This window comes from Lutjanus erythropterus, chromosome 21 (assembly GCF_056507025.1).
Source record: "Lutjanus erythropterus isolate fLutEry1 chromosome 21, fLutEry1.hap2, whole genome shotgun sequence".
Lineage (NCBI taxonomy): Eukaryota > Metazoa > Chordata > Actinopteri > Lutjaniformes > Lutjanidae > Lutjanus > Lutjanus erythropterus.
Genome location: NC_139337.1, coordinates 17,392,662 through 17,416,688, shown reverse-complemented (window position 1 = coordinate 17,416,688; position 24,027 = coordinate 17,392,662). Strand labels below are relative to the sequence as shown.

At 40.2% G+C, this 24,027-nt stretch overlaps 1 protein-coding gene across 1 annotated transcript; it reads right to left on the bottom strand.

The window, feature by feature from the left end:
- Positions 1–1,801: 1,801 nt before the first annotated feature.
- Positions 1,802–23,526, bottom strand: trpa1b (transient receptor potential cation channel, subfamily A, member 1b). The gene is made up of 27 exons (XM_084747672.1): positions 23,379–23,526; positions 21,568–21,730; positions 21,189–21,364; positions 19,365–19,472; positions 19,054–19,162; positions 17,984–18,129; positions 17,212–17,348; positions 14,729–14,777; positions 12,862–12,961; positions 12,673–12,773; positions 12,007–12,182; positions 9,768–9,932; positions 9,222–9,336; positions 8,853–9,019; positions 8,009–8,099; positions 7,849–7,908; positions 7,665–7,757; positions 6,451–6,521; positions 6,153–6,309; positions 4,859–4,948; positions 4,391–4,560; positions 4,163–4,292; positions 3,822–4,004; positions 3,620–3,688; positions 2,782–2,883; positions 2,558–2,676; positions 1,802–2,165 (listed from the first exon to the last, which is right to left on the bottom strand). Exons 1-27 carry the CDS (start codon positions 23,472–23,474, stop codon positions 1,952–1,954), a joined length of 3,357 nt encoding a protein of 1,118 aa, XP_084603798.1. The 5' UTR covers positions 23,475–23,526; the 3' UTR covers positions 1,802–1,951.
- Between the last annotated feature and the right edge of the window lie 501 nt (positions 23,527–24,027).

Sequence of the window (24,027 nt, the reverse complement as noted above, 5' to 3'; positions counted from 1 at the left end):
GTAGATGTAGTTCCTCGAGTAAGAGCAGAAAATGTTGTCCAAAACATCAGTGTAATTGATGGTTACATGGTTTATGCATTTGCCCTGGGAATAATTAAATTCAGGGCCAACAGTAATAAATATCACTTGAAACTCGACTTGAAGAGAGAGCTAGGATTTGTCTATCAGCAAAGACTTTCAGGGGTCGTGACCTCTATCCGGGCCCAATGCTGGAGAAACAGAGGGACAGGTGCAAGCTCATGATGTCAGAGGACTTTCTGTCCCAACCTCCTTTGATTCCCAGGATCGCCACTGAAGCAGCTCGAGCGCACAAATCTGCTGAAGTGCACAAATCAGAGGCAATAATCCATCAACTGTAGTGAAGTTTTGGAAGTTTTTCTATGACTGTGTCAGACATTAGTCCATGCCCAGACCATATGGGCTTATACGCAAGACACCACGCGCTAATATGAACCAGATTTAGAAATTTTCAAACAAAACTGCAGCTTTGTCAGCATCCACACGTCTTATCAACTCTTACTTAAATTCTCTCTCAACCAACAAACTGAAATTTGATGAAAACTGATAAGTTTATTAATTAAAAAAAACAAAACAAAACATTCCTTTAGACATGTTTAATGATGGGATGTGACAATAGGAGAGGTGAAACATCATGATGCATTTGAGAGATCAAAGAGTGCATATCGCATATAAAGACAACATTATGATAACAGCTACTAGCTATGTCTGACAATACGTTACAGAAGTATGGCAGCACTTTGTACACATCACTAAATGACTTAAACATTCAATAAGATCAGTGGGTTACTGATGTAACCTAATAATGCCATATAGTACTGGTCAAGAAATGTTACCATTTCAGCTTATGATGAAAAACGTTACAATAATGCCACTAATACCACAGGTTTATATTTAGTCTGCAACAGTACTCTGCATTAAACCACCTGGTTATATTTAGAACAACTCAATTAAGAGCACTTACGGTAATTAAATTAAGTTTTACAATATCCAAGAGGTGGGAATAAGTCACACAAGCAAGTCTCAAGTCTTAAGCTTCAAGTCTCAAGCAACTGACATGATCAATCAAACAAGTCAAGTCCCTGCTACACGTCAAGTAAGTCGGGTCATTGCTCAGGTCAAACGAGTCACAAGTCAAGTCACATGAAATTCTGATTCACCCTAAGTTTCCACTTTTACATCAGTTAAAAAGCTGTTTTTATTTTCAATCACTTTTGCAGCTGCTTACACCTTGCAGGCCTAAATCTCTGATATGTGACATTTTGTGGCTTCAATAGACAGGCGAAGTCACGCCCTTCTGGTGGTCAACCAAAGCCCCTTACTTATGAAAAAGTAGTAACAGTTTTCTATGGTGAGAGACGAATGATTTTTTTGATCCTGTTTGAACTGCGCCATGGATTGAACATATTTACGAGATAACTTTTCTTGTCAGGAAAGCTGCAGTTTGTCATAAGACTATTTATATTGGGACGTAGTTACACATATAATAGGTCACTTCAACAGGGAACAGTGCTGAAGTTGACATCATTGACAAATATCGTGCAAGAGATGTAGTTTACTGAGCGATTTCACATAAAACTGAACTACAACAAACAAACCGTGACTTTCATGTCTTTTAGAGTTTTATTTTAAATTGACAAAGATCATATGTGTAATTTATGGCTCAGTTCAAACAGGAACTCGGACTGTCAGACTGAGTTTATTATCACTTGACGAGATTTTTAAGCCTGACTTCAGCCAAGTCATGTGACTTGAGTCTCCCACTGCAATATACAGTATGTATATAGTGTATCTGAATGATCTTAATGTAATGAGTTACATTTTGCAATAGTCATATAATTCTGCAAGTTTTACTCAGACCTTTATAATGAGAATGATAATGCACTGTGTATAGTTGTTGCCATGTTAAGATGCTTTGTCTGTCTCATCCTCTTCATTTTCTTTTGGCCTCGATGGCCTTCATAAGTGGGACCCAGCGAGATACTGTGTGTCCTCTCGGTTTAGCCTGACTCAGTCTTGGCCACATGCTGCCCCTGACGTTCACGGGGCCGTCGTACTCGTCAGCCTCCGAGGTGATCTCCATCTTCTGGATGATGAGTTTCAGGAGGTTGTGCTGCTTCTCCAGCACACTTGACATCTCCTTCATCCTGGAGAGAAAAAAGCATCAGCTCATGCGGCTCAGTGACAGACTTCATATAACCTTGAGTAGATTTATAATCAGGCTTTTTGAGGGTGACACTGCTGAGTGCTTTCATGTGCTTATTATAGAAAGAAATACAGTGAGTCACATCTTTCTGTGACCTGGTCACAGGCTTTCTTTCTTTGTCACCACTAGGGGATGCTCATGCATCAAAAACTAAGATTAAATTGCTCAATAGACCATACAGTAGTTGCTGCATTTCCTATGGTAGCTCATTTTATTTGAAGTAATAATTACAGACAATTTACTCTTCATTATATCCATAGCAAGCCTACTTGGAGCTTAGTTTTATGATTCCAGGGAATAGAAAACTGACTCTTGTGTGGTTGTGTGCTTTACCTGTACTTCTGCTTTTTCAGCTCATCCTCTATCCATGTGCACTTCTGTGATTTGGCTTGTATACGACTCCAGGCCTCAGTTGTCTCCTCCTCACCTGTGATCAGTTGCTTTAAATAGTGCTGAATAAAGTGGTTTAAAGAGAATTATTAGAGGACAGTGACATAAGTAACAAAGACAAATCAATATGTTGTACTGTATCTGTTTTTTTAAATTACTCAGCATACCCTGGAGCACCTGCGATTGGGGTAGATGGTGATAGAGTCCCTGTCGACTCGTTTCACAAACCAGTAAGGCAGCTTGTCTTCCAGAGCAGTGTGGAGTTCAATCTGGGGTCAGAAATTCAGATTTTTAACGAGAGGAACAGCTCTGGAGAGGAACCTCTTATTCTCTGCTCGACCTAAAGGTTGTATGTTCTTAACATCATTACTTGTACATCTGTCACATCATTTGCTTCTTGTACTGAAATGTAAAGAGTAATAAAGCTATATGGCTTTGTTTTTTTTATTTTGAATAGCTGTCTTACAATAATAATAATAATCTCCAGGCAATTTTTTTTATGAGGAGTCACATCTCATTTTGTTTATACATCAAGAATAGTCATGGTAGACTGGACAAGCACTCACCGAGCAGAACAAAAAATATAATGACGTCTATGCTTTGAAAATGCAACATTTAAACAATTCTCTAGTAACTTGAGTTGGGTGCCAAACTTTATACCTTTAAGGATGATGACTAGGGTTGGGTACTGTTCACATTTGAACCATGTAGTTCTGGTACCGGTACCTGGAATTTAGTACCGGTACCCAACGGTACCCTTTTTATGTTACTCTTTCTGTAATATCAAAAATGTAATTTCTTTTATTAAAAAAATAAGTGGAAACTTATCAATTTTAATATTTTTTGTTCTTTATGTTCTGAATAAATAACGCTGACAGTGATAAGTTTGGACTTACCTATTACCTAAAAAGATACTGTTGGGTACCGAATTTCAGGTACCGTATTGGTTCAAATGTGAATGGTCCCCGACCCTGCTACTAACAGACGAGCAATTTCCATACATACCTGCATGGCTATTCTTTTTAGGGCAGCATTTCTTTGTACTTCTGCAATGTCTCCAACTGCTAAACCAATCTACAACACACCCAAAAACAAATAAGAAAGTGTCATCTGTTCAGCAATTTAAAAAAATGAATTAGTTGCTTTTATATCAGAGGGAGATCTCTATAAGGAGTCAATGAAAATGGACACCGTTGTGCATACTTACCATTAGGTTCACCAGCAGTATTGGCATGAGCAGAACAAAGTTCGCAAAAATGAAGTAAGTGAGAAGACTAAAAGGTAGTTCATGGTTCAGATAAGCATCCAAGAAGTTATTTTGGTAGTTCAGTTCCCCAACCATCATCACAAAGGTTTGCATTACTGAGAGCGGCACGCTTTCAAATTCTCTCTAAGGGTAAAAAAGAAAAACAATTTTATTCATTGGTGTTAAATACTGTGGCACATCTTCAAAACAATCCATTATAATAAAACATGCATTGACTCAATATAAGGGGGATTTTAACTTTTAGTCAAATTGAATTTTGATATATATTTTTTTCTACCTACCTGGTTGAGCATCAAAGCATAGAAAGCCAAACTGAATGCTAACATCAGGTACAAGAATAGCATGACAATACGGATCAGTGTCTTCATGATCTCCCAGAACATCACTACATAGATGCCAACACCTTCAAACCTAGAGAGACAGGAGATTATAGCAGTTAGTGGCCTCTACACCATAAAAAAAAACATTATTCTGAAATGCCGCAATTAAGTCAAGTGAGTGAATAGTACCTCTGGAGATAAAGAAGAAATCCTATCCAAGAATTTAAAACCGCCAGTGCCCCTGCTTGCCAGTGCCAAGAACCTTCTGCATTGAGCATGACGGGAACGACGAACAGAAGAGAGAGGATGGCTGAAAACCAGTCAGACTGGTTGGAAAAATCCTTGAAGTAATTCCAGCGCTATCAAGTGACAAGAAAAATCAACAAAAGCATGAAATAAATAGACAGACCACCAACTTTGCAATTAACAATCATGCACAAGAAGACTAACTGTATATTACTGAACATGTGTTTGTGATGTGGGCAGATGAAGGGTGGAGGGGACGTTCTGACTGTGGTTGTTCAGTGATCCTGCACATCTAAATCAGAGGACGCTCGTCCATCACACCCTATTGCTAATGTGTCCACACAGACCTGGTGCTGAACAGATTTATGAGCACATGCTTCATGTGAGGTAATGACACTTGTGTAACAGTACCTGTTGTGATATCTGCACCACTTCCTTTGCTATGGCATAGATATTCATGACCACGACCATCACCATGCAGAAGGACAAGAGCAGACTTTGCTGTGAAATGAAGAACATTGAGATTCACTTCATCATTGCATCCTAAAGACGTATGTTGATTATTGTTTGCCTTGAACTGCTTTCAGTGCAGTTCAAGTTTTAACACTTTTTACCAGCACATATGCATAGATCATCATCGTTGTTGTTAGTTTCTCCTCCAGTCTACTGCTGACTGCTTATTTCACATCCTGATGTATTCCCCTTGATGCTCATGGGCTAAATTTTATTTAGGGTGTACAGCATGCTTTGGCTTGTCATGATGTGAATGCTAATACATACTTAAAAGTCAGTATATCAGAGGCTACTGTGTGGAATAGATAATCTTTGTTATTGCTGACAGCTGTTAAGTGAACTGCAGTCAGCATCCTGTTGCTCCTGCACATGCTGGTACTCTACAGATGAGAGTGATCATCCTTGGCATCGGCCAAAACAGTAACATGACATGGACAAGGCTGAATGTGACTGACGGCATCATGTTGATAGATGAGGTACGTAAAGTCAGGCTTGTATTGTGGGTGCCTGATGTTTGTTGACATTGGATGTCTTATTTCTAAGCTAACGTTAGCAAATGTTGCACACTGTTGTAACTATGGGGAAGCAGAAGAGAGGCAAGGCACTCAGGAGAGCACCTGAACATCACATCCTAGAGATCAGTCCAAAATGTATTATAGGCAACTGGGAAAGTCAGGAAACGTCTACATTTTTAAGTTATGTTGCATTGTGTTCACACATTGGCAAAACAAAGCAATTCATACTTGTAAATTGCTTCACAGAGTATCTTTAAGAGAAAAAAAATATATTAGTTGTGCAGTGTAGGTGTTTAAATTATTGTGATGTTAAACATAAATTCCCAAAGAGTGATATGCTACATCCGACTACACTACCCCTTGTCTATATGGCAAACATCATATCAGCATTTCGGTCACATGACAACCTCGTCATACTGAAGCATCTGTCTGTATAGGATCCGTCTTGTCCATGCATTTCAAAGCTGCAGCAGCAAATGAGCGGTCAGACTTTCTGTGCAGTTTTTCTTTGATACATGTGGATATTCCTAAACTATTTTTCCATCAACGTGATGCATGTGATTGTGTGATTGTTAATCTATAGATTGCATTGCATACTACTACACAGACAGCTAAAACACTGGGCTGAAATTCCACATAAACACTTCTTTAATACTGATCACCACTGTCATTAGCACCTCTATGAAAGATACAGGCTTCATGGTGATTGTGTGCTCCCCCAAAGCAGTGCTGTTCATAGTGGGCCTCAGATTCACTATCAGGTGAGTCAGGGGCAGTAGGCCTAACAGGTACAAAAACATGTTCAGCAAATGAGCCTTGCTCCCATAAGCAAACCTGTGGATTTAAACAAAGGAGACAGAGCAGTTTTAACATTAGAGGACTGACAAAGTAAATAATTAACTGGTCTGTAGTCAATAGCTGCCACATATGAGAATGATAAATGTCCCCCTTGGGGGTTCAGTCACAAATACACACCACTTCATTGCCAGGTACTTTTTGCAGACAGGGTGGTTGAGGAGTTCAATGCGGTTGTAGTGCACCATCGCCTTCACAAAGAGAAAAATAGCCCTGTTAATGGCATGTTTTCTACAAGCAATGCACATCCTAACTGCTAAAGCCTAAAAGATTGAAGAATATGCATCTCATTGACCTCCACATGGATAATGTAGAATGACATCAGCAGGCATAAACATGTTAAGAAATGTTTCCAACATTTGCTGGTAGAGGAGATTGTGTTGTTGTAATAAATCAAGTAGTACAGCCCTTTAATACGGCTCTGCAGACTTGGCCGCTCACCAAAGCATGTCTGTGAATATTTGCATGCAGATTGAACACATTTTGAACCAACTGCAAAATGCAAGTATTCATTATCACAATATACATTTACATGCAGATGAGCACTGTGCAGCTTTTGGTAGGGCTTACACCTTTGCCTCTGCTGCTGCCACTTTTCAAATAAAAAAAAATTGCCTGCTATACATGACAATCAGCACTGCCTCCTCTTCCTGTGACCTGTCCCCTGATACATCCACTGCTGACAGTCAGCAACAATGCATGATAAGAGGTGTTGACCTGTCTAACAGCCAACAGCACTGAGTAAAATAGGTGACACATCTATCAGCTTGTTCATAAGCATGTGTACCCAACAAATGGTAGTGTTGATGGGAGGAGAGCAGCAGCCTGACCTCACAGCTTATGCCCACTTGGCCCCTTGTTGAGGTCAAGGAAGTCAGGTAGAAACCTGATGCACCTCGGCCTCTCTCCCTGGAGGCAAAGATAGAAAACCAGTATGTTCTTTTGTAATGAAAACCGGACACACTGAAGTATGAATTTGGCTTTGACAAAGGAATGACAAACTGTCGTCTTCATCTTCGTCATCAGCTGTTGGTAGGCGTAACACAGGGGCAGGGCTTTGAAAACTAAAATCTCTTATGAAAAAGCCACAGATGGATGGATGGACGGATGGATGGAGAAAAGTGTCACCACTGTGGATGAATAGGCTAATCCTGATTGGATTTGGATGAGCCTGCATGTGCAAAGTTTGAGCCCATGGATACATGAAGGTGAATGGTTAAGCCTGCAGATCCTCATTAGAAAGCAATGCATGACTGCAATACAGCTTTGCTACTTCACAGGGGAGTAGATTATTTGAACGCTGCTGCAATTAAAAAAGAAATAAAAATGCTTACATTGAGTGCAGCGAGTGGCTGAACCCTCAGGGTCTTGTCAGTTAACCTTGTTAATGGAAGGGGAGCTTGGAGCCATGAGAAATCATATTCAATCTATAGCACATAAAGAATTAGTTTAATTTGATGGTTTTGTACAGCATAGACAATTGTGATGTTTTGATTGTGCAACCTGTAGCTGAATTACATGGTACTCAGAACTGTTGTGATCATCATCAGATTCCCTCACACAGCGGTCCAATAGGTGCTATTAAAGAAAGAGGAAAAGTACAATGACGGTTCTTAAAAAGCAATGATCAATTACAACAGTGTCAAACTGCAGAAAGTTTTTCTTTGCCAGTGGGAACCTTGTAGGTCTCAGGAAGAAACTCAATCATGTCTAGTATGGGACATCGCTGGCTGGAGCTGGGTGTGAACAGCCTCAGAGATTCAGCGCATCTGGAAGAAGGAAAACACAAATGAATCACAAAGCCCCTACAATATGTGAAGAGTATAAACATTTTGGTTCTACCCAGTGGTAGTTTTCAAAAGAAAATTTGAATAATAACACAAATAAACCTTGTGATTGCACCTGGACTGGGTCTGATTATAGCCTCCGAGACCATCCGAGGCCAGTTTAAAGACAGGGAATACAGTACCAAGGTGATTTACAGCAGCCCTGACAGGTACTCCCACTCCAGACAACAAAGGTGAACAAAGGTTTCCTGACAAGAAAACCACCTCACTGTTGTGGGACTGAGGGCAGACTGAATGCCACAGTGACCACATCTTGAGTTACAAACCGGTAGTACGACACAGGACGGGGGCCAGAGCTAGCTGGTTAGCATGCTAGTATGTATCTGTGCAACACAATACATAGACGTCTCTGACATAACTGACATAATAATTTCTCCTCATTTTGTTGACAATATTAGTTAATTTAAACTAAAATTCTTACACATTGTCCCTTTAATAAATAAATAAATAATTTAAAAACCAATAAGATGATTGTCACAAAGCTGAAAACAGACCTGTCATTCTTACCTAATGAAAAGTGTGAAGCGGTTTTTGGAGATTTTTGGAGTTTTGGAGATGCTGGATGCTGGATAAATACATGGCTTACAAATGTAGTACATAAAGAAACTGTAGCATAAAAGTTATTTTAATCTGAGTGTTTTCTTTTCAGGACAGACATTTGCATTAATAACGTACTTCTCACTGTCAATGATAGCGTTGACCACATCTTTTCTCCCGTTCTGCAGAGCTTCATGGAGGAACGACGTGTCATTCTTGTTTAAGATGAGCTCTGCTCCCCGATTCAGCAGGAGCTTGACTGCAGCCACATGTCCCTCTCTCGCTGAGACGTGGAGCGCTGTGTTCTGTTTATCAATACACAACAAGAGACAGTACTCTGCATTTCTTATAGCACACTGCTGTCTGTATTATTCAGTGGTACTGGTAGTTATTGGGGTGCCAGTGTTCTTACAACAGCCTTAAAATTGTCATCACAAATAGTTCTAAAATTAATTACAGATTTGGATGGTGTTGAACATTTTGAAATAACAGTAATTCAATTCATACCCCATCCTCATCTGTTTTATCCAGTAACTTCAGATTGGCTGACAGGAGAATGTCCATAGTTTGTGTGTATCCTGCAGATGCAGCGTGGTGCAGTGCAGTCCAGCCCTTGTAATCACTGTAAACAAGACATGCTCAACCATCAGGAATTCGTGACAGGTGTAAAAATTGTATACAGCTTTGTACACTGCAGTGGTTCTCCAACTGTGGGGCAGGCCAGACTAGAGCTACTACTGCAGGGGGTCAGACAACCTGGGGAAAAATATGTAGCGAAGAACGTTGGAAAAAAAAGTTCATTGAGCACAGAAGAGTCTGTGATGGTTTCCAATAACGGCTGACATGTGTTGATGCGCCCATACCATAAAGAAGAGAGAAAATGTAAGGTGGGGGACATGATTTTTTTTTCAGCTTTTGAAGAGGCATGACAAAGAAGTTTGAGAACCACTGGTCTACTGTGAATTGCATCCACTGCAAAATGGTATGTAGAATGTCATATAAAACACTGTGCTTATGCACGTATGTGTACATTTTTTCTGTGTTTGAGTCTACCTGTGAAAAAGAGCTCCTTTACGCAGCAAAAGCTGCACCACCTTGGTGTGCCCCTCTTTTGCAGCCAAATGGAGCGGCGTCAGGCCTCGCTCATCACCTTCATTCAGCAGACGAGAGTCTGTGATGGTCTCCAGTAGCCGCTGACATGTGTTGATACGCCCATACCTTAAAGAAGAGAGCGATCAGAGGGAGGATTAAGTTGTGAAAGAAGTGGTAGCATTTTGTTTGATAACCATGTCATGACACCTGTCATTAACATGAGAGAGTCTTATGAATGTTTATGACTGCTGTCATAGTGTCAATCGGTCATTTATGTCATTTTCAATGCAAAGTTGACATTGTTTGAGATGTCTTCGCTTTGGCAGTTTGACTTTAATCAAGCCAATGATGTCTTTGTTATGACAACATTATCAAAAGGTTTTCTTTGACCTCAAATAAAGTAGTACCATTTGGACTTGTCATAAAGATGTCATTAAATGTTATAGAGCCAGTTTGAAGACAGAAGGTGATAATGGTCTCATGACAATCAGTTTCAAAATCAACCTATGACCACCATATGATAGTTTAATGTAATGTTAAAACATAAAGCTTCATCATGTCAAGTTGTCATGACAAAGACAATATTGACTTGATTAATGTCAAGTTGTCATACCAAAGATATCGCAAACAATGCCAACTTTGCATGAAAAATGACATAATTGACTAAATGACAACAGTCATAAACATTGATGTTCATGCATGGTTTCATGACATGGTTATGACAGTGCAATGTACTGCAGTTCTTATGCACACCTTTTCAAATAAAGTGTTACTGAAGAACTTTTCTCACTGTTGTGATCTGTTGATCTCTGAAATGGAAATGCTTTTTGCACAAGGCCCACAGCACAGCAAAGCCACAGGCCGGGGGCAGTTAGAGCACAGTTCATCTTAGCAATTGAGTATCTTGCTCAAAGACACTTTAGATTGCTGTTACAGGGCTTGAACCTGTAGATAAAATATAGTTAAAAAGTGCTGGGGAGTGTTAATGACTAATGGTGCTGCAAACTGCGAGAAGACATAAACAGAAGTGACACACTGGCTTGCGCTATGATCTTTCTTTGTCTCCGAACCTTTTAAGAAGGTCAGCAGCACTTTGTGTTAGTGCAGCAGGACTCGTGGGGAAAGGGAATGAGGTGTCTACAATAGTTAAGGTATGATATCATGACTTGGCCTTCATTCGCCCTCTGGCTGTGATGAAATAGGTGTACATGATAGAAAAATCAATAACAATAATGTTGAATGTCCACTCATTTTATACCGTTAGTAACATTTCTTCACATGTGCTGCACTAATTGAATTCTATTCTTGTCACTATTCCTTGGGGTCACTGTATAATAGGTATGTCACGGCAATTAATCATCAAAAGGCTTCTGAGTGCAGAAATTGCTCACCAGATTAAACCAGCAGTGAGGTAACAGTTTTAAATGTAGGCACATTGTTCATTTTTCATCTGACAACTGTTGTTCAATTACAGAGATAAAAGTCTTGGTTATTGGACGATCGTAAGTCAAAGTCCTCCGAGGTGCCATTTTTGATTAATGTTTTATACTCTTGCGGTAGCACTTCTTAACAACTCTTCAGTCACTATGAGGAACATTGTAAACATTTTCTGTTTTTTTCTTTATTTCCCCAAATAGAAATTAAACTTCAGCTGTTCCTGCTGGTCTTATAACAGTTTTAACTCTCCTCTCACAAAATGCACGCTGCAGGCTCTGCTCACATGCTGCTCATGTGCCTATAAAAACTTAATTCCATGAGTTGGTGGGACTGTACAGTACATTTATTCCACTCATCATTTCAGGTCAAAAGACTTCAAGTTAGAAGGGCTCATGTTTACACATTCTGAAAAGTTATTTGACAAAGTCTAAATAAGCTGAACAAATAAAACATGTATATTTATTAAATTAATGAGAAAATTCTACTAAATGTTTGTATGATTTTTTTCAGTTTACAGGGGGACACACTGGATGCCTGGTGGAGGGTGTGAATATTGCAGCCTCTGCAAATTGAATGCTGTAGCTTTAAAATCAGGTAACAGAAACAATATAGAGTATACAGAGTCTATACCCCACACTGGTCAGTGTCAACAGCAGTGACATTGCTGGCACTTCTTTGATCAGATTTTCTCAAGTTTAAGCAACTCTGACGGAAAATCAAGCCGATATGGAAAGTCATGTCCTTGGGGACCAATCGAACTCACTGAGCAGCGAAGTGCAGGGCAGACTTCTTGTCCTTGGACTTGCATTCGAGGCCGACCTGCCCCGAGAGGCCCAGCATGTTCTTCACTGAGTCATGGATACCCAGTCTGCAAGCGTAGTGGAGTGGGGTGCAGCCCTCGTTATCCTCGCAGCTCAGCAATGCCTTCACACTGTTATGCTGAGGACAGACGCATTATAAACACAAATATGTATTTATGCGTCATAATGTACAGTAATATTTGTAAAAACCAAAGCACAGACTTACAGCAATCTTGCAGCATAAAGGGCACACATTATGTAAGCAGTTATACACATACATACACACCCCCACACACAAATACTGAGATTGTATAAATAATAGTAATGTAGTGTAATAATATTTGAGCACAGACGCAAGGAGATCCCATTCCCAGTGTAAATATCAGCTCTCCTCTGTGGCTCATTTAGAAGCCGTCATTGTAGCTTTAGGGGAAGCTTACAATGTTTTAAAGGATCATCTGGCTTAGTGAGAGTATAATGAACTTCATCAGCTGGCCATGAATGCATGCAGCTAGCCTCGAGGCAAATTGATCAAGGACAGAGTAGTAATTAAATTCTAATCTTAATGACATATTTGTCCCAACAGCATATAGTGCATTTGATGAGTCACAAACAGGCAGCATTGGTACCTGCAGAACTTCTTCTGGGAGGTTTTTCAGACCCTTGGGCTGTAGAATGGCCAGGTGAAGGAAGTTACAACCGCATCGGTCTCTCACGTTCACATTTGCCCCTAAGAGACATAAACACGTCTGCGTTATCAGACTTTTTACAAAATAATAGGAGCATTGCTGGTGGTGAATTAGAGCACAGTTGCTCACCTTTTGACAGCAGCAGCGTCACGGTTTTCCATGCTCCACAGCTTGTAGCCAACAGCAAGGGAGTGTTTCCTTTGCAGTCAGTGCTATTAAGGTCTGCACCCTGACGAGGGAATGCACAACACACCTCATTAATTACCACATTAATTTTAACACACGTTAATGTAATTATTGTAGACAAACGAGACCAGGGGAAAATTAGCGACATCTATATTAATTTCAAGTTATTTCAACCAGAGTGGTGTTTGAATGGAGAGAGTATAACAAGTAGGGTGTTGCAGAGCGAACACCAAAAGCTCCCTGAGTTTTTCATAATTCAAATGATTAAATGTGTAACATGATGTCTGTAGTGTGGTTCACGGACAAATAAATCTAGATTTAGATTCTGAATATTTTTTAAGTCAAGCAAAAAATACAAGAACAAACTTGTAAGAAATGCATTTAATGGCACGTTTGTCATCTCTAATGAAAGTTGGAGTACATCAGCCGCAGAATTTCCATATGCTTCATCTTCTCGTCGAACATACAGTATCCATTCATCTGTCACACAAAACTTGCTGTTAAACCTGTTGTTAAAATTAAGCCAATTGGAGGTTGTCAGCCATTCTTCTTTGAAGCATCTCATTTTCTCCAGCTCCCTCCTCCGACGTTTGGGACCGGAACTGGGACAACTGGTGTCTTGGACTGCAGTGCTACAGGAAGCACTGATGTCACTTGGGCTTCAGCAGCTACAAGGCCCAAGATGGTTGGGGTACTCAATTCCCCTTCTGGATCCATGGCAATGTTACAGCCTTTATTAGCAGTGGCACAAGTAATCCACTTGTCCATCAGGAATTTTTCACCCGCCTAATTACTATTAAGCTGCTGCTAACTTCAGCTGTGGCTTTCTGGCTGATGGAAACAGTGTTACAGTGGTAATGCTAAGTTCAAGGGGTTCAATCTGTCAATCAGTCTGCTTCAGAGGGAAGCTGACCCACAGCTGCTGGGCCACAACAAAAAAGCCAAAATTTACCACAGCCAAACAGTGCTGACCACAGCATCTCTTCTTTGGGTTGCATAAAACCCATGTCCCCTCCAGAGAGGGTACCTATGGCAGTTAGGGAAATCTTATATAAATTCTTATTTTTGATGGAAAGATGGATACACCAGAGAAAAGCATCTTTGAGGCAACATTATATTTTCAAAATTAAAATATGAATGACATAATTTGGCCCTCATTTTGAAAAACCACTAAGATCAGCCTGATTTGTTAGCATGAAAACCAAAACCTTAGCCAAAGTCTCTGTAAATCTAACGGTGAAAAGCCAGTGTGTCTGGATTTACCTGGTCTTTGGTGCCAAGTGATGTCACTCTGTGAGATAACCCAGCTCAGTGCGCACTAGTTTATTTCCTGTTGCAGTGTTTGCTGACAGAATAAGTAGACAGGAAGTAAACTTGGACCCCAGCTTTTTCCTAGCAACACAGTTCTATTAAAATCTATGAGGTGCAACAGATGGTGACAGATGGTCTGTAAGCAATGGACAGTACCTTTGACATTTACTGAGCCAAAAGACATTAGATATTGTTTAGTGTTGACAATGGGAACACATAGTAAAAATGACCCAATTACTAAATGAAAACCAGGGTGATCTGCCCTTTAATTTGCACAATTGGAGCATTTACTGCAGATAAAATGTAGTTTTCCTGTCTTTAATGCAATTTGTTGCACTTAAAGCAAGAGACTGATAACAGAGTCCCTGATAGTGAAGGTGGGAATGTCCTGTGCATAGCAGCTGTGATGTGTGTGTGTGTGTGTGTGTGTGTGTGTGTGTGTGTGTGTGTGTGTGTGTTTGTGGGTGTGTGTGTGTGTGTGTGTGTGTGCCATATTTACCAAAGAAATTAGGTACTCTGCCAACTCTGTGTGGTCAAATATTGTAGCCCTGGAAAAGTAAACACAATTGTTGTAGAGCCAGCCACACAACACGTGATTTGTGAGTCAAAATCTTACCAGATACTCACAGATGTCAACTAAGGACAATCTCACTCTAATTCTGTCTTGTCAGAGCATGATATAACAACCAGATTTTCCCTTGTCATTACATCTTTTATCTCCTGGCTCACTTCGATGACGCACTTTAACAACTGATTCTTGGTATTCTGGAGACTTAAGTAGAGGGAAGATGATTTCCACAACTCAAAGACGGTATGCAGAGACTTGAAAATCCACAGATGATGCTATCATGGCTCCAGAAAGATGTGAGCGTCATGGGTTATACTTAAACAAGCCATTAGTCAGTTTAGTATGGGTATTGCATATTGCAGCATTGATATCAGAATATGAACAAAATGTGTGGTAAAGACTTTTCTTTCCTGATGTAAAAAAGTGAGTAATGAGAGTCACATACTGTAGATCCATCCTCCCTCCTCCCTGTCCCTGTATCTGATCTTACTCTGCCACTGTCTGTGCCAACACAAATAGCTTTTAGATAAAATCAATGTGGAGAGCATATCTTTATTATGTATTCATATAATTATTACTGTCCCCAATTAAAACTCATTATTCTGCAAAGGTTTTATATCTTTGTTCCTGTGCAGAACAGCTGTTGGATGTGTGTGAGTCATACTGTTATAATGTTTGTCACCGTGTTATAGCATTGATATTATGAACACGGATTAATCTTTACAAAGCGTGACCGAGCAGTTGAGATACTAACTACAGATTTTACACATCTACATAAATGCAACGGTGTGCATTTTAAAGGGTCTTATCTCTGAATGGGGTTAGCATTTTCAAAGTATCTCTGAACATTTGCAAAAACTTAAAATGGTAGTGCTGGAAGCGTGCGATGTGACTTTTCCTGCTCTCAGTCACCAACTGGCCAGGAAGTCACCTCGAGGAAACAATTTTACAATTACTCCTGTCTCCAAACTGGCTTCAAAGCATGGTGGACCTCTTTTGTAGAGAATTTCATCCTTTTGTGGAGAGTTAAACATTAAATTGGATGGCGAGCTACAATGAATACGATAGCTTTCTCCATCAAAGGTTCTCTCCATTCCCTCAAAGGTCAGCTCAGATGTTAATTTGATGTACAACTGGTCAGTAGTGCAAATTCACATTTCAAAATACACCACTCAAAAGCACTGTGGAAATTTTCATAAACTCTACAGGTGTAACAATTCTATTGAAAATAACTGATTAAGGTCCAAGTTTTTGGTGTTATAAATGTCGGTGTATCTAAACTCAACGGTATGGAGGTCCAAGTCTCACCAAGTCTCGCCAAAAGTGATGCTATAGCCAGCTGCTGCTTAGCTTATCATAGCGTATCATAATACTTGGAAAAAGGAGAAACAGCCAGCGTCTAAAGTTTCCTAATTAATATGTTGTATCTTGTATGTTTAATCTGTGAACTAGAAATACCACCTTGCAGTTGTATGCCTTTGCAAACTGTTCAAGTTGCAGATTACATCCATCCATCCATCTGTCTAGACTCATATGTGTAGTGAAAACTTAAAAGGAATAAAAAAAATACCTTTTAGAAGCCATTAAGTGTAATTTTCTTTGGCAAAATGGAAGTTATCACTATACACAAGTGAATAATTTCCAGTGAGAAACATGCCGTCTTCACTTAGACACTGCTTATAAAGGGGAGTACAGAGGGCTGAACATTATGATGTTGCAGTGAAGTTGACCTTTGACTTTTTGAAATGTTGTCACTTCATCATGTTATCCTATTAGACATTTGTGTTAAATAATTTTGTCGGATAAGATCACACCAATCTTTAACAACCAAAAGTGGACAGTTGTGCCAAATTTGAGGAAATGAGTGACCTTCAGTGACCTTCACCTTTAACCACCAAAATCTAATCAGTGCATCTCAAGTCCAAATGGTCATTTGTCCCAAGTTTGAAGAAGGTGGTCTTGAAATATCAAGTTCAGGAGAATACAGTGGACCAACAGCCTGAAAACATTACACCTTCGGCCATGGCTGTTGTTAGCATGGAGGGATAAAAAACAAAAGAGTAATAATGACACAATGACAAATTGTGGTTTCATGGGGGCGTATGTACAAAAGTGACTCACTGGAATTTACCATTGTTGCCTGGCAACATCACAATAAAGACAAGGCACCAGACAGTGACTATACCCGGCCAAGTTTGCACATAACAACCTTTGGTATTAAACCAACTCTTGACAAAAGAACATATTTCCCAACATGTCTAACTATTCCTTTAAATCCTAAATGGAGCCACATGCAGAGGCATTATCAACATATGCAATTATCAGGAGCGATATAATGCAGAATTAAAACTTAGAGGAAAAAATGAAAGGATTACTCAGAGAATCAGTAAGGTAGAGGGACTGGGTAAGCCCACCTGTGTAGTGGGGTCTGACACGCCCCATCAGTTAGGTTAATGATGTCTTCCACTTGGTCAAAGGAGCACAGCATCAGTTTGACTACCTCAATAGCACCCTGGGTGCAGGCCAAATGAAGCGGTGTGGACCTGTCATTCTGGACAGCAACAAACATGGATGCATTATGAGTGATGAATAATTAATAAATATGAATATTCACAAGCTCCCCAAGTACGATTATGTCTGCTCCATTCAGAGACGCTGTGACATACTGAGTTAGACAGAGCAGAACATAAACACAGGCTCTCACATGTGCTCACTTAGACACATACATATTGTACACTTCCCCGGTGTAACATTAGCAAAGTATCTCCCCGACTTGCTGGCTGAACACTGGGGTCTGTAACACAAGCCTTTAATGAGATAACCAGGACTGGCAGGAGGAGGCCAGTGATAGCTCCACTCAGCCTCACTGTGTAAGTGGAGGTAATTTGTATCAATTTAGCCAACCGGAGCTATTACTGTACTCACTATTCCTGCTGTAGCTCTGGCCACTAGCCCAGGGCGAGACTTAACGATCACTCCCAGATGGGCGTGATAACAGTGACATGCTCTAACAGTACAGGATTGAGACCCTTTGTCAGTGTCACAGGTGTAAGCAAATGAGATCTAGATTAAAATAACAATGCAAATCTGAGAAAGCATGCGATGGACAGACGAGGAGGAAATATTTGCAATTGGTTTATAGATTTACATGCGTATCATTTTGCTTTTGTTTTGTCATGTCAGTACCTGTTGCTGGTCAATTTTGGCCCCAGTAGCAATGCAGAGACGGATGGCCTCAATATTCCCACCACGTACAGCCAGATGGAGAGGACTGCTCTTGGACTTGTCTAAATAGTTGATGTGTGATTCGGATTGGTGGCCAAACTCTTCTCCTGCCAGCAGAGAATGAAAGAAAATATTTCGTAATTGTAAATAATACACTGAGTACATATTAGGCTCATAATGAAAGATTCTGAGTTATTGCTAGTTGGTATAAGCTTGTTGGTTTTTATTGCTGACAAGTTTTTAAGGGAATTTCAATTTCAGGGCTTATATCTGATACCTTCCCTCCCTCATGTTAAATGTACTGTATGAAGGGGGGGTTACACTGCAACTCTGGCTAATGTGGCTAATGTTAGCTTAAAGACAGCATCTGTTACCATGAACGATTGGCACCGACCACAACACAAACTTAACTTTACTCTCCTCATCTGTCAACTTAACGCTGGTCAACCATATTTAGTCTTGTGTGTCTTGTGTATGCCAAAGCCCAGGGTGCTCACTCACACCTACACAGTTCCTGCATGCATGCGAATGCCAGCAACAGGATGTTGACTGCAATTCCGTGAACGCCTACCAGTGTCATTAATAACAACGATTTTCTAAAAGTGCCTCATGGTACCTTTAACATTTTGGTTCTTAGTGTATTTTAGTGGAGAGAAGTAATGACTAATTGTGTCCATTCATGGTGGGCTGCCTGTAAATTCCCAAACAGCAAAAGACTGCATTTTACCATTAATTCTCTTGCTGAGCAATCACAGATATATCATAAATATTTTGGAGTCTGACTAAACCTTCGTCCAACAACACAAGATTTACCAAACAGACCTCCCACTGGGGATAAACACACTGTCAGTCTGTGGCATCTGGCCTGTGTACAAAGTAGCACAAGCATTTTTCTTCTGAACGTCTCTCTGGGGGCTGAGTTCAACTCTTGTGCTATCTATCGGTCTAATGTGCTGTTTGGCCTTGTAAAAACTTTTTCATTATTGTCAGCACTCTCAATTTTTAATGACAGATGATTCCCGTTGTCGTACCGGCCTTCAGGATCACTTCCATGGCTTTCTTAGCACCTGCGAAGGCAGCTGCGTGGATGGGGAAATGGCCAAGCTTGTTCTGTAGGCAAAGCCGCGCTCCATGCTTTATCTTTGACAGATAGGAGAATGGATGGAGAGAAAGACAAACAGAGACAATTCTTTGTCAGAGACAAAGCTGCAGTGGGCTGGCAGTCAGTATAAAGAAGAGCTACAAAATCTGTTCTGTACAGCTGGACAGTTATCCTTTACAGGCCAGGGTAGGTAGACAGCACGACTGAATGAATACATGAGTCTGAATGTATCACTCTTACCAGTATGCTGAGAGACTCATAGTTATTGATGGAGCAGGCCAGTATCATTGGGGTGTTCCCAAGGTCTCCCTGTAGATTGCTGTCTGTGGCACTGTAGGACATCAGCAGCTGCAGGGGGGCAGAGATTAAAACTTACTGTAACAGTGAGCTTCATCCTGTTTCTGTCCTCAACTCTTTTCCATACACACCTGTGTCCTTTATCCTCCACCATACTGTGTCGGTTTATGGACAACAGCCAAATGCTAAAGTATGGGGTTGATGGGACAAGGTCTTTCCAAGTAGATGGTTGACTCAGGTTTTGTCAGATATGTAAACAGTTGTCAGTTGACTTTAGAGTGCAGTGGCTGCTTTTGGTGACAAGTGCATGTGTTGTCAAGGGTGTGATGTGATAATATGGTTGTGTACCAGCCTTTTTTCTTCCTTTTGTTACAAGGTTTGTAAATTGACCATCTTTAGGAGGAAGGAGGTCAAGTTGGGGAAACAAATGAAGTTTTACATTGGGCTTCTTGTTGGCATTATGGGTCTATCAGAGCAACTACAGCTGGGTTTGAAAAAGTAATTTACTAATGCAAACTAGTAGTGAAATCAACAGTAGTAGCAATACCACAGTGTAAATTTAATGTATTTATTCCAAACACACAATGACAAAAACACTGTTATTAAATAAACTGTTAGCACAGCCTCCGAAAGAGTGAACCAGGAACGGGCCGTCTCTGTGCCAACGGGCTTGTGCATCAAAATATTTTGGCCCCACCCCATATCCTCTGTAAATGGCAAAACAAAGACATTCTCATACCTAAATGACAGAATGGGTCATTTGTCAATGACTCCCGAAATTATATACATTAACTCTGGGAAGTACCAGTGACAGGCGTACCGGGCCTTCGCTGTCACATGGTTAATGCTGTGAAATGTTTGCAGTCAGGCCCAACACTAAGTGGTTAAGTTTAGGAAAAAATAGTTTGGGCTGAAATAAGTAAGTAAATTGCATAAGGAATGTTATGTTCGTAAATTAAGATACATTTTGCACATGACGTAAGTATATTACGTAACTCAATTTATGTGTGTAAGTTAAAATAAATTAATCTTTGGGTTTCACACAGGACATTAACAGAAGTGTCCTGGGTGAAACTTTGATCCATTCATTGACCCCAATCTCTTTCCTACACAAACTTTGTGACATTTTATACTTTGTCACCTGACTACCGCCTTAGCTCCTGTCACAATTTTTACAGCCACTAGGGGTCACTAGAAACTAGGCAAAACGCATTTCCATGGCACACAAGAAACCCATCTTTTTGATGTAACTATCTAATCTACTTTTTATATAATAAATTTCACAAATACCAAATATGACAATAAATATGGGATAAGAAGGAAATAAACTCCTCCCCTCAGCAAAAATAAACGCCCCCTCCTCCCCTTATAATTCTTATGTAAAAGAAAAGAAAGAAAAGAAAGTAAAAAAAAGACAAAAGTTAAATATTCCATAGCAAAAAATTGGATGTAAAATACTCTATGTGAGAGTAACAGTATTAGTTACTATTAGTCTTAACAGTGCTGTACTAACATATGTACAATCTCCACTGACAAACAAAAAGCACTCCCTCTTATCAACTTCATGCAATTTATGCATGAAGTTGTATGAGCATACAGTGTATATTTATATATCTTAAAATATTGACCAGTGTGTGGGGTGTGTTGTTTGTGCTTAAATAAATCAAGCGCCTCTGCAGTGACCTTGCTATCAATGAGGAAAATACAAAAACAGTGGAACACTTCATATAAATTGTTATTTCAGCTGGGAACTCTCAGCTTACTCACCTCCACCAGGTTGTTGTGTCCGTGGCTGACAGCCAGGTGCAGAGGGGACAGGAGGGCCATGTTGAGGATGTTGGGGTCGGCCCCCAGGTCCAGAAGAGCCCTGCAGCTGTCCGCCTTGTTCCTCTCCACTGCCCAGTGTAGGGGCGTGTTGCCCTGCTCATCACAGCTGTTCAGCTCTGGGAGAGGACACAGGAACATGCAAAAACACATACATACATGCAAAGACATACAGATGCATGTAGACAGTCAACTCTTTAAATGTACCGGACACAGTACTCATATTTATTTATGCAGATAGACAGAATTACGATGATGCACAATGCACATACTTTACCTATGCTGAAGTGCAACTTATGATCGATGGCTGAGGCATGCCTACCCTGTGAGTCTATGACAGTGGTGATGAATTGGATGAGGGTGATGTAGCCCCCTGCGGCGGCGTGATGAAGGGGACTAGCTCCACATTCATCTTTCTCACTCAGGACCTCTGGGCTCTTCTTCACCAGGTTCTCCAGGAGAGCCAGGTCACCCTTCTCAGCCAACTATGGGAATATAGAACATTATATAATAGAAGGAGAGTGAAGTTAACAGATGGACTTTTCTGATGGGAAACTGCAGTTAAATAAACCAAATACTGCTCTTTCCAACCAAAATCAATAGGTGAAGCAGTAACTTTACCTTGCAGAAAATGGGAGTCACTAGTCTAGTGTTAGTCTAGTCTCTATCTGTTAATTTCCTTGAGCTATTGAGTAGCTTCTGTTTTTTGAAGGGTTAGATTAGATCTGATTCTTCAAAGTCACACAATAACACAAGCTAACAGATTAACAGGTTCTCCAAGGTAAAATGATTCTTTTTGCCTTTCTCTGGAGAGAGCTATATTTGGCCTACATAATGGTGGTTTCTCATTGGAAAAAGTTGTCTGACGGCAAGGTAAAGTGATGAAAATATTCTAAATATAGTGTACACCTAACTTATCTTGTTTTTTAGTTGGCCCTTTTTTCATGCGTCTACAGTAAGTTTTGCTGCCGACCCTGTCCACAGCTGTCCATTGCTGAGGTTCCTTCACCAGGACTCCTACTGCTTCTTCAAACCTCGGGTATGCTGCTCGCCATCTGTTGTAGGTAATACGTTGACTATGGATAAATACATTATAATCTGAACTACCCGCTATCAGTGTCCTGTTTTCTGCTATAAACTAACATGCATGACATAATATCTACTTTTCAATTTCCAGACCAATCTAACAACAATCTAAGTTTAAATACTGCAACTCATGTTACATAATTATACAATACTTGAGTTGTCATCAAGTCTCTTTTCAGCTCTTCACAATGACTTTCTTTGAGGTTACACAAGGTCGGGATTACTGATGGGGTGTTACATAAATACTCCTCATATTGTAAACACTTGCAGAAGACAGAAACCGCATCTTAAAATGTCGTAAATCCTGTAGAGCTTTTCACATTTACATCTTTTGTCCATTTCTTTATATGAAATTATAATTCTAATTATATATAGGGGTGTGCATAAGACTGTCATTACATCAAGTTTATGACTAGTGTCATTTAGTGTCATTAAGGAAAAGTTTGCATTGGCTGAGATGTAATTGTTATGACAACTTGACATTAATAAAGCCAATTTTGTTTTTCTTATGACAACTTGATATTTACCAAGACAACATAACATGTCAAAGTCTGTCATGATGCTTTAACATTACATTAAACTGGCACGTGTGGTTGGTTTTGACAGTGGCTGCCATGAGACTGTTATAAGTGTGTCATGAATATTTTACTTGATCTCAAGTAAAGTGGTACATTTTGGACTTGTCATAAAGATGCCATTAGATGTTATATAGTTATATGGTCATTACAAACAGAACAGTACAATACTAAGGTGATTTAGCTTACAGAATTAGTTAATGATCAGATAATGGTTAGCTAGTTTACTTGTTGCTATTGTAAGCCAAACTCTGTCTGCTGTTATCTGTAGCTGGCGTTAGTTACTTAACTCAGTTAGCCATTCCAGAGTTAAACCCAGCAAGAAAACCACAGTGGTGCTCTATTCCCTGTCTTCAAACTGGTTACAGTCGATGTCGGAGACTGTGAGTCACAAACATTCGTAAAGGCTCCATCGTGTTCATGACAAATGTCAATGCGTCAATTTTTGCGTACAGTTTGGTGACAGACTCACCTCGAACACATTAAGGCTGGCGAGAGTTGGATCCTCATCCTCTATGACATAGGTATAACAACTGGTCTGTCGGGCCACCTCCCTGCTGAAGTTCATCACTCAACTCACTGTTAACAAACCCTGGGTGCCCACATGAAGGGTGATGGCACGTGTCTAGACATAACCACACACACAGATGCACATATCAGTAAGACCACAACAAAATACTAAAATAGAAAACAATCAAGTCATATAACTGAGTGAATAAAGCCTGCTTTACAAGCTAAATGAACATAGAGTGCTATGTGACCAAGGGGGCAGATAACGCCTTAAGCCATAGGCTCCTCTTGCCATGAGGGGATATGGACACAGATGACTTTGTCTTTACCCGGAAGGGCATTCAGATCCGCTGAGTGTTTGGAGGCTGAAGCCCTTCTGTTGAGGAAAGCAATTATCTTCTTCACAGCTGGGGGGCAGCTTGTTTGAGTCAGTCCCAGGTGTCCTTGGGTGATCCTGGGTGAGTGAGATTGAGAAAGACCTTGTAATTGTATTGTATGAGGGCCCCCTCAGTCGACATCAAAAGGCCAAACAACAAATGACATTTTTGGCGAGCAAATTACTACGGAGAATTCTCATTGGAAATCCCCTCGACCTTATGCAGCAGCATTCC

Coding starts and splice junctions, on each gene's coding strand:
- trpa1b (XM_084747672.1), bottom strand. CDS start 23,474: ATGAACTTCAGCAGGGAGGTGGCCCGACAGACCAGTTGTTATACCTAT. Junction 12,774..12,861: donor GACGCTGCTGCTGTCAAAAG/GTGAGCAACTGT, acceptor TATGTCTCTTAG/GGGCAAATGTGAACGTGAGA. Junction 4,005..4,162: donor ATGCTTTGATGCTCAACCAG/GTAGGTAGAAAA, acceptor TTTTACCCTTAG/AGAGAATTTGAAAGCGTGCC.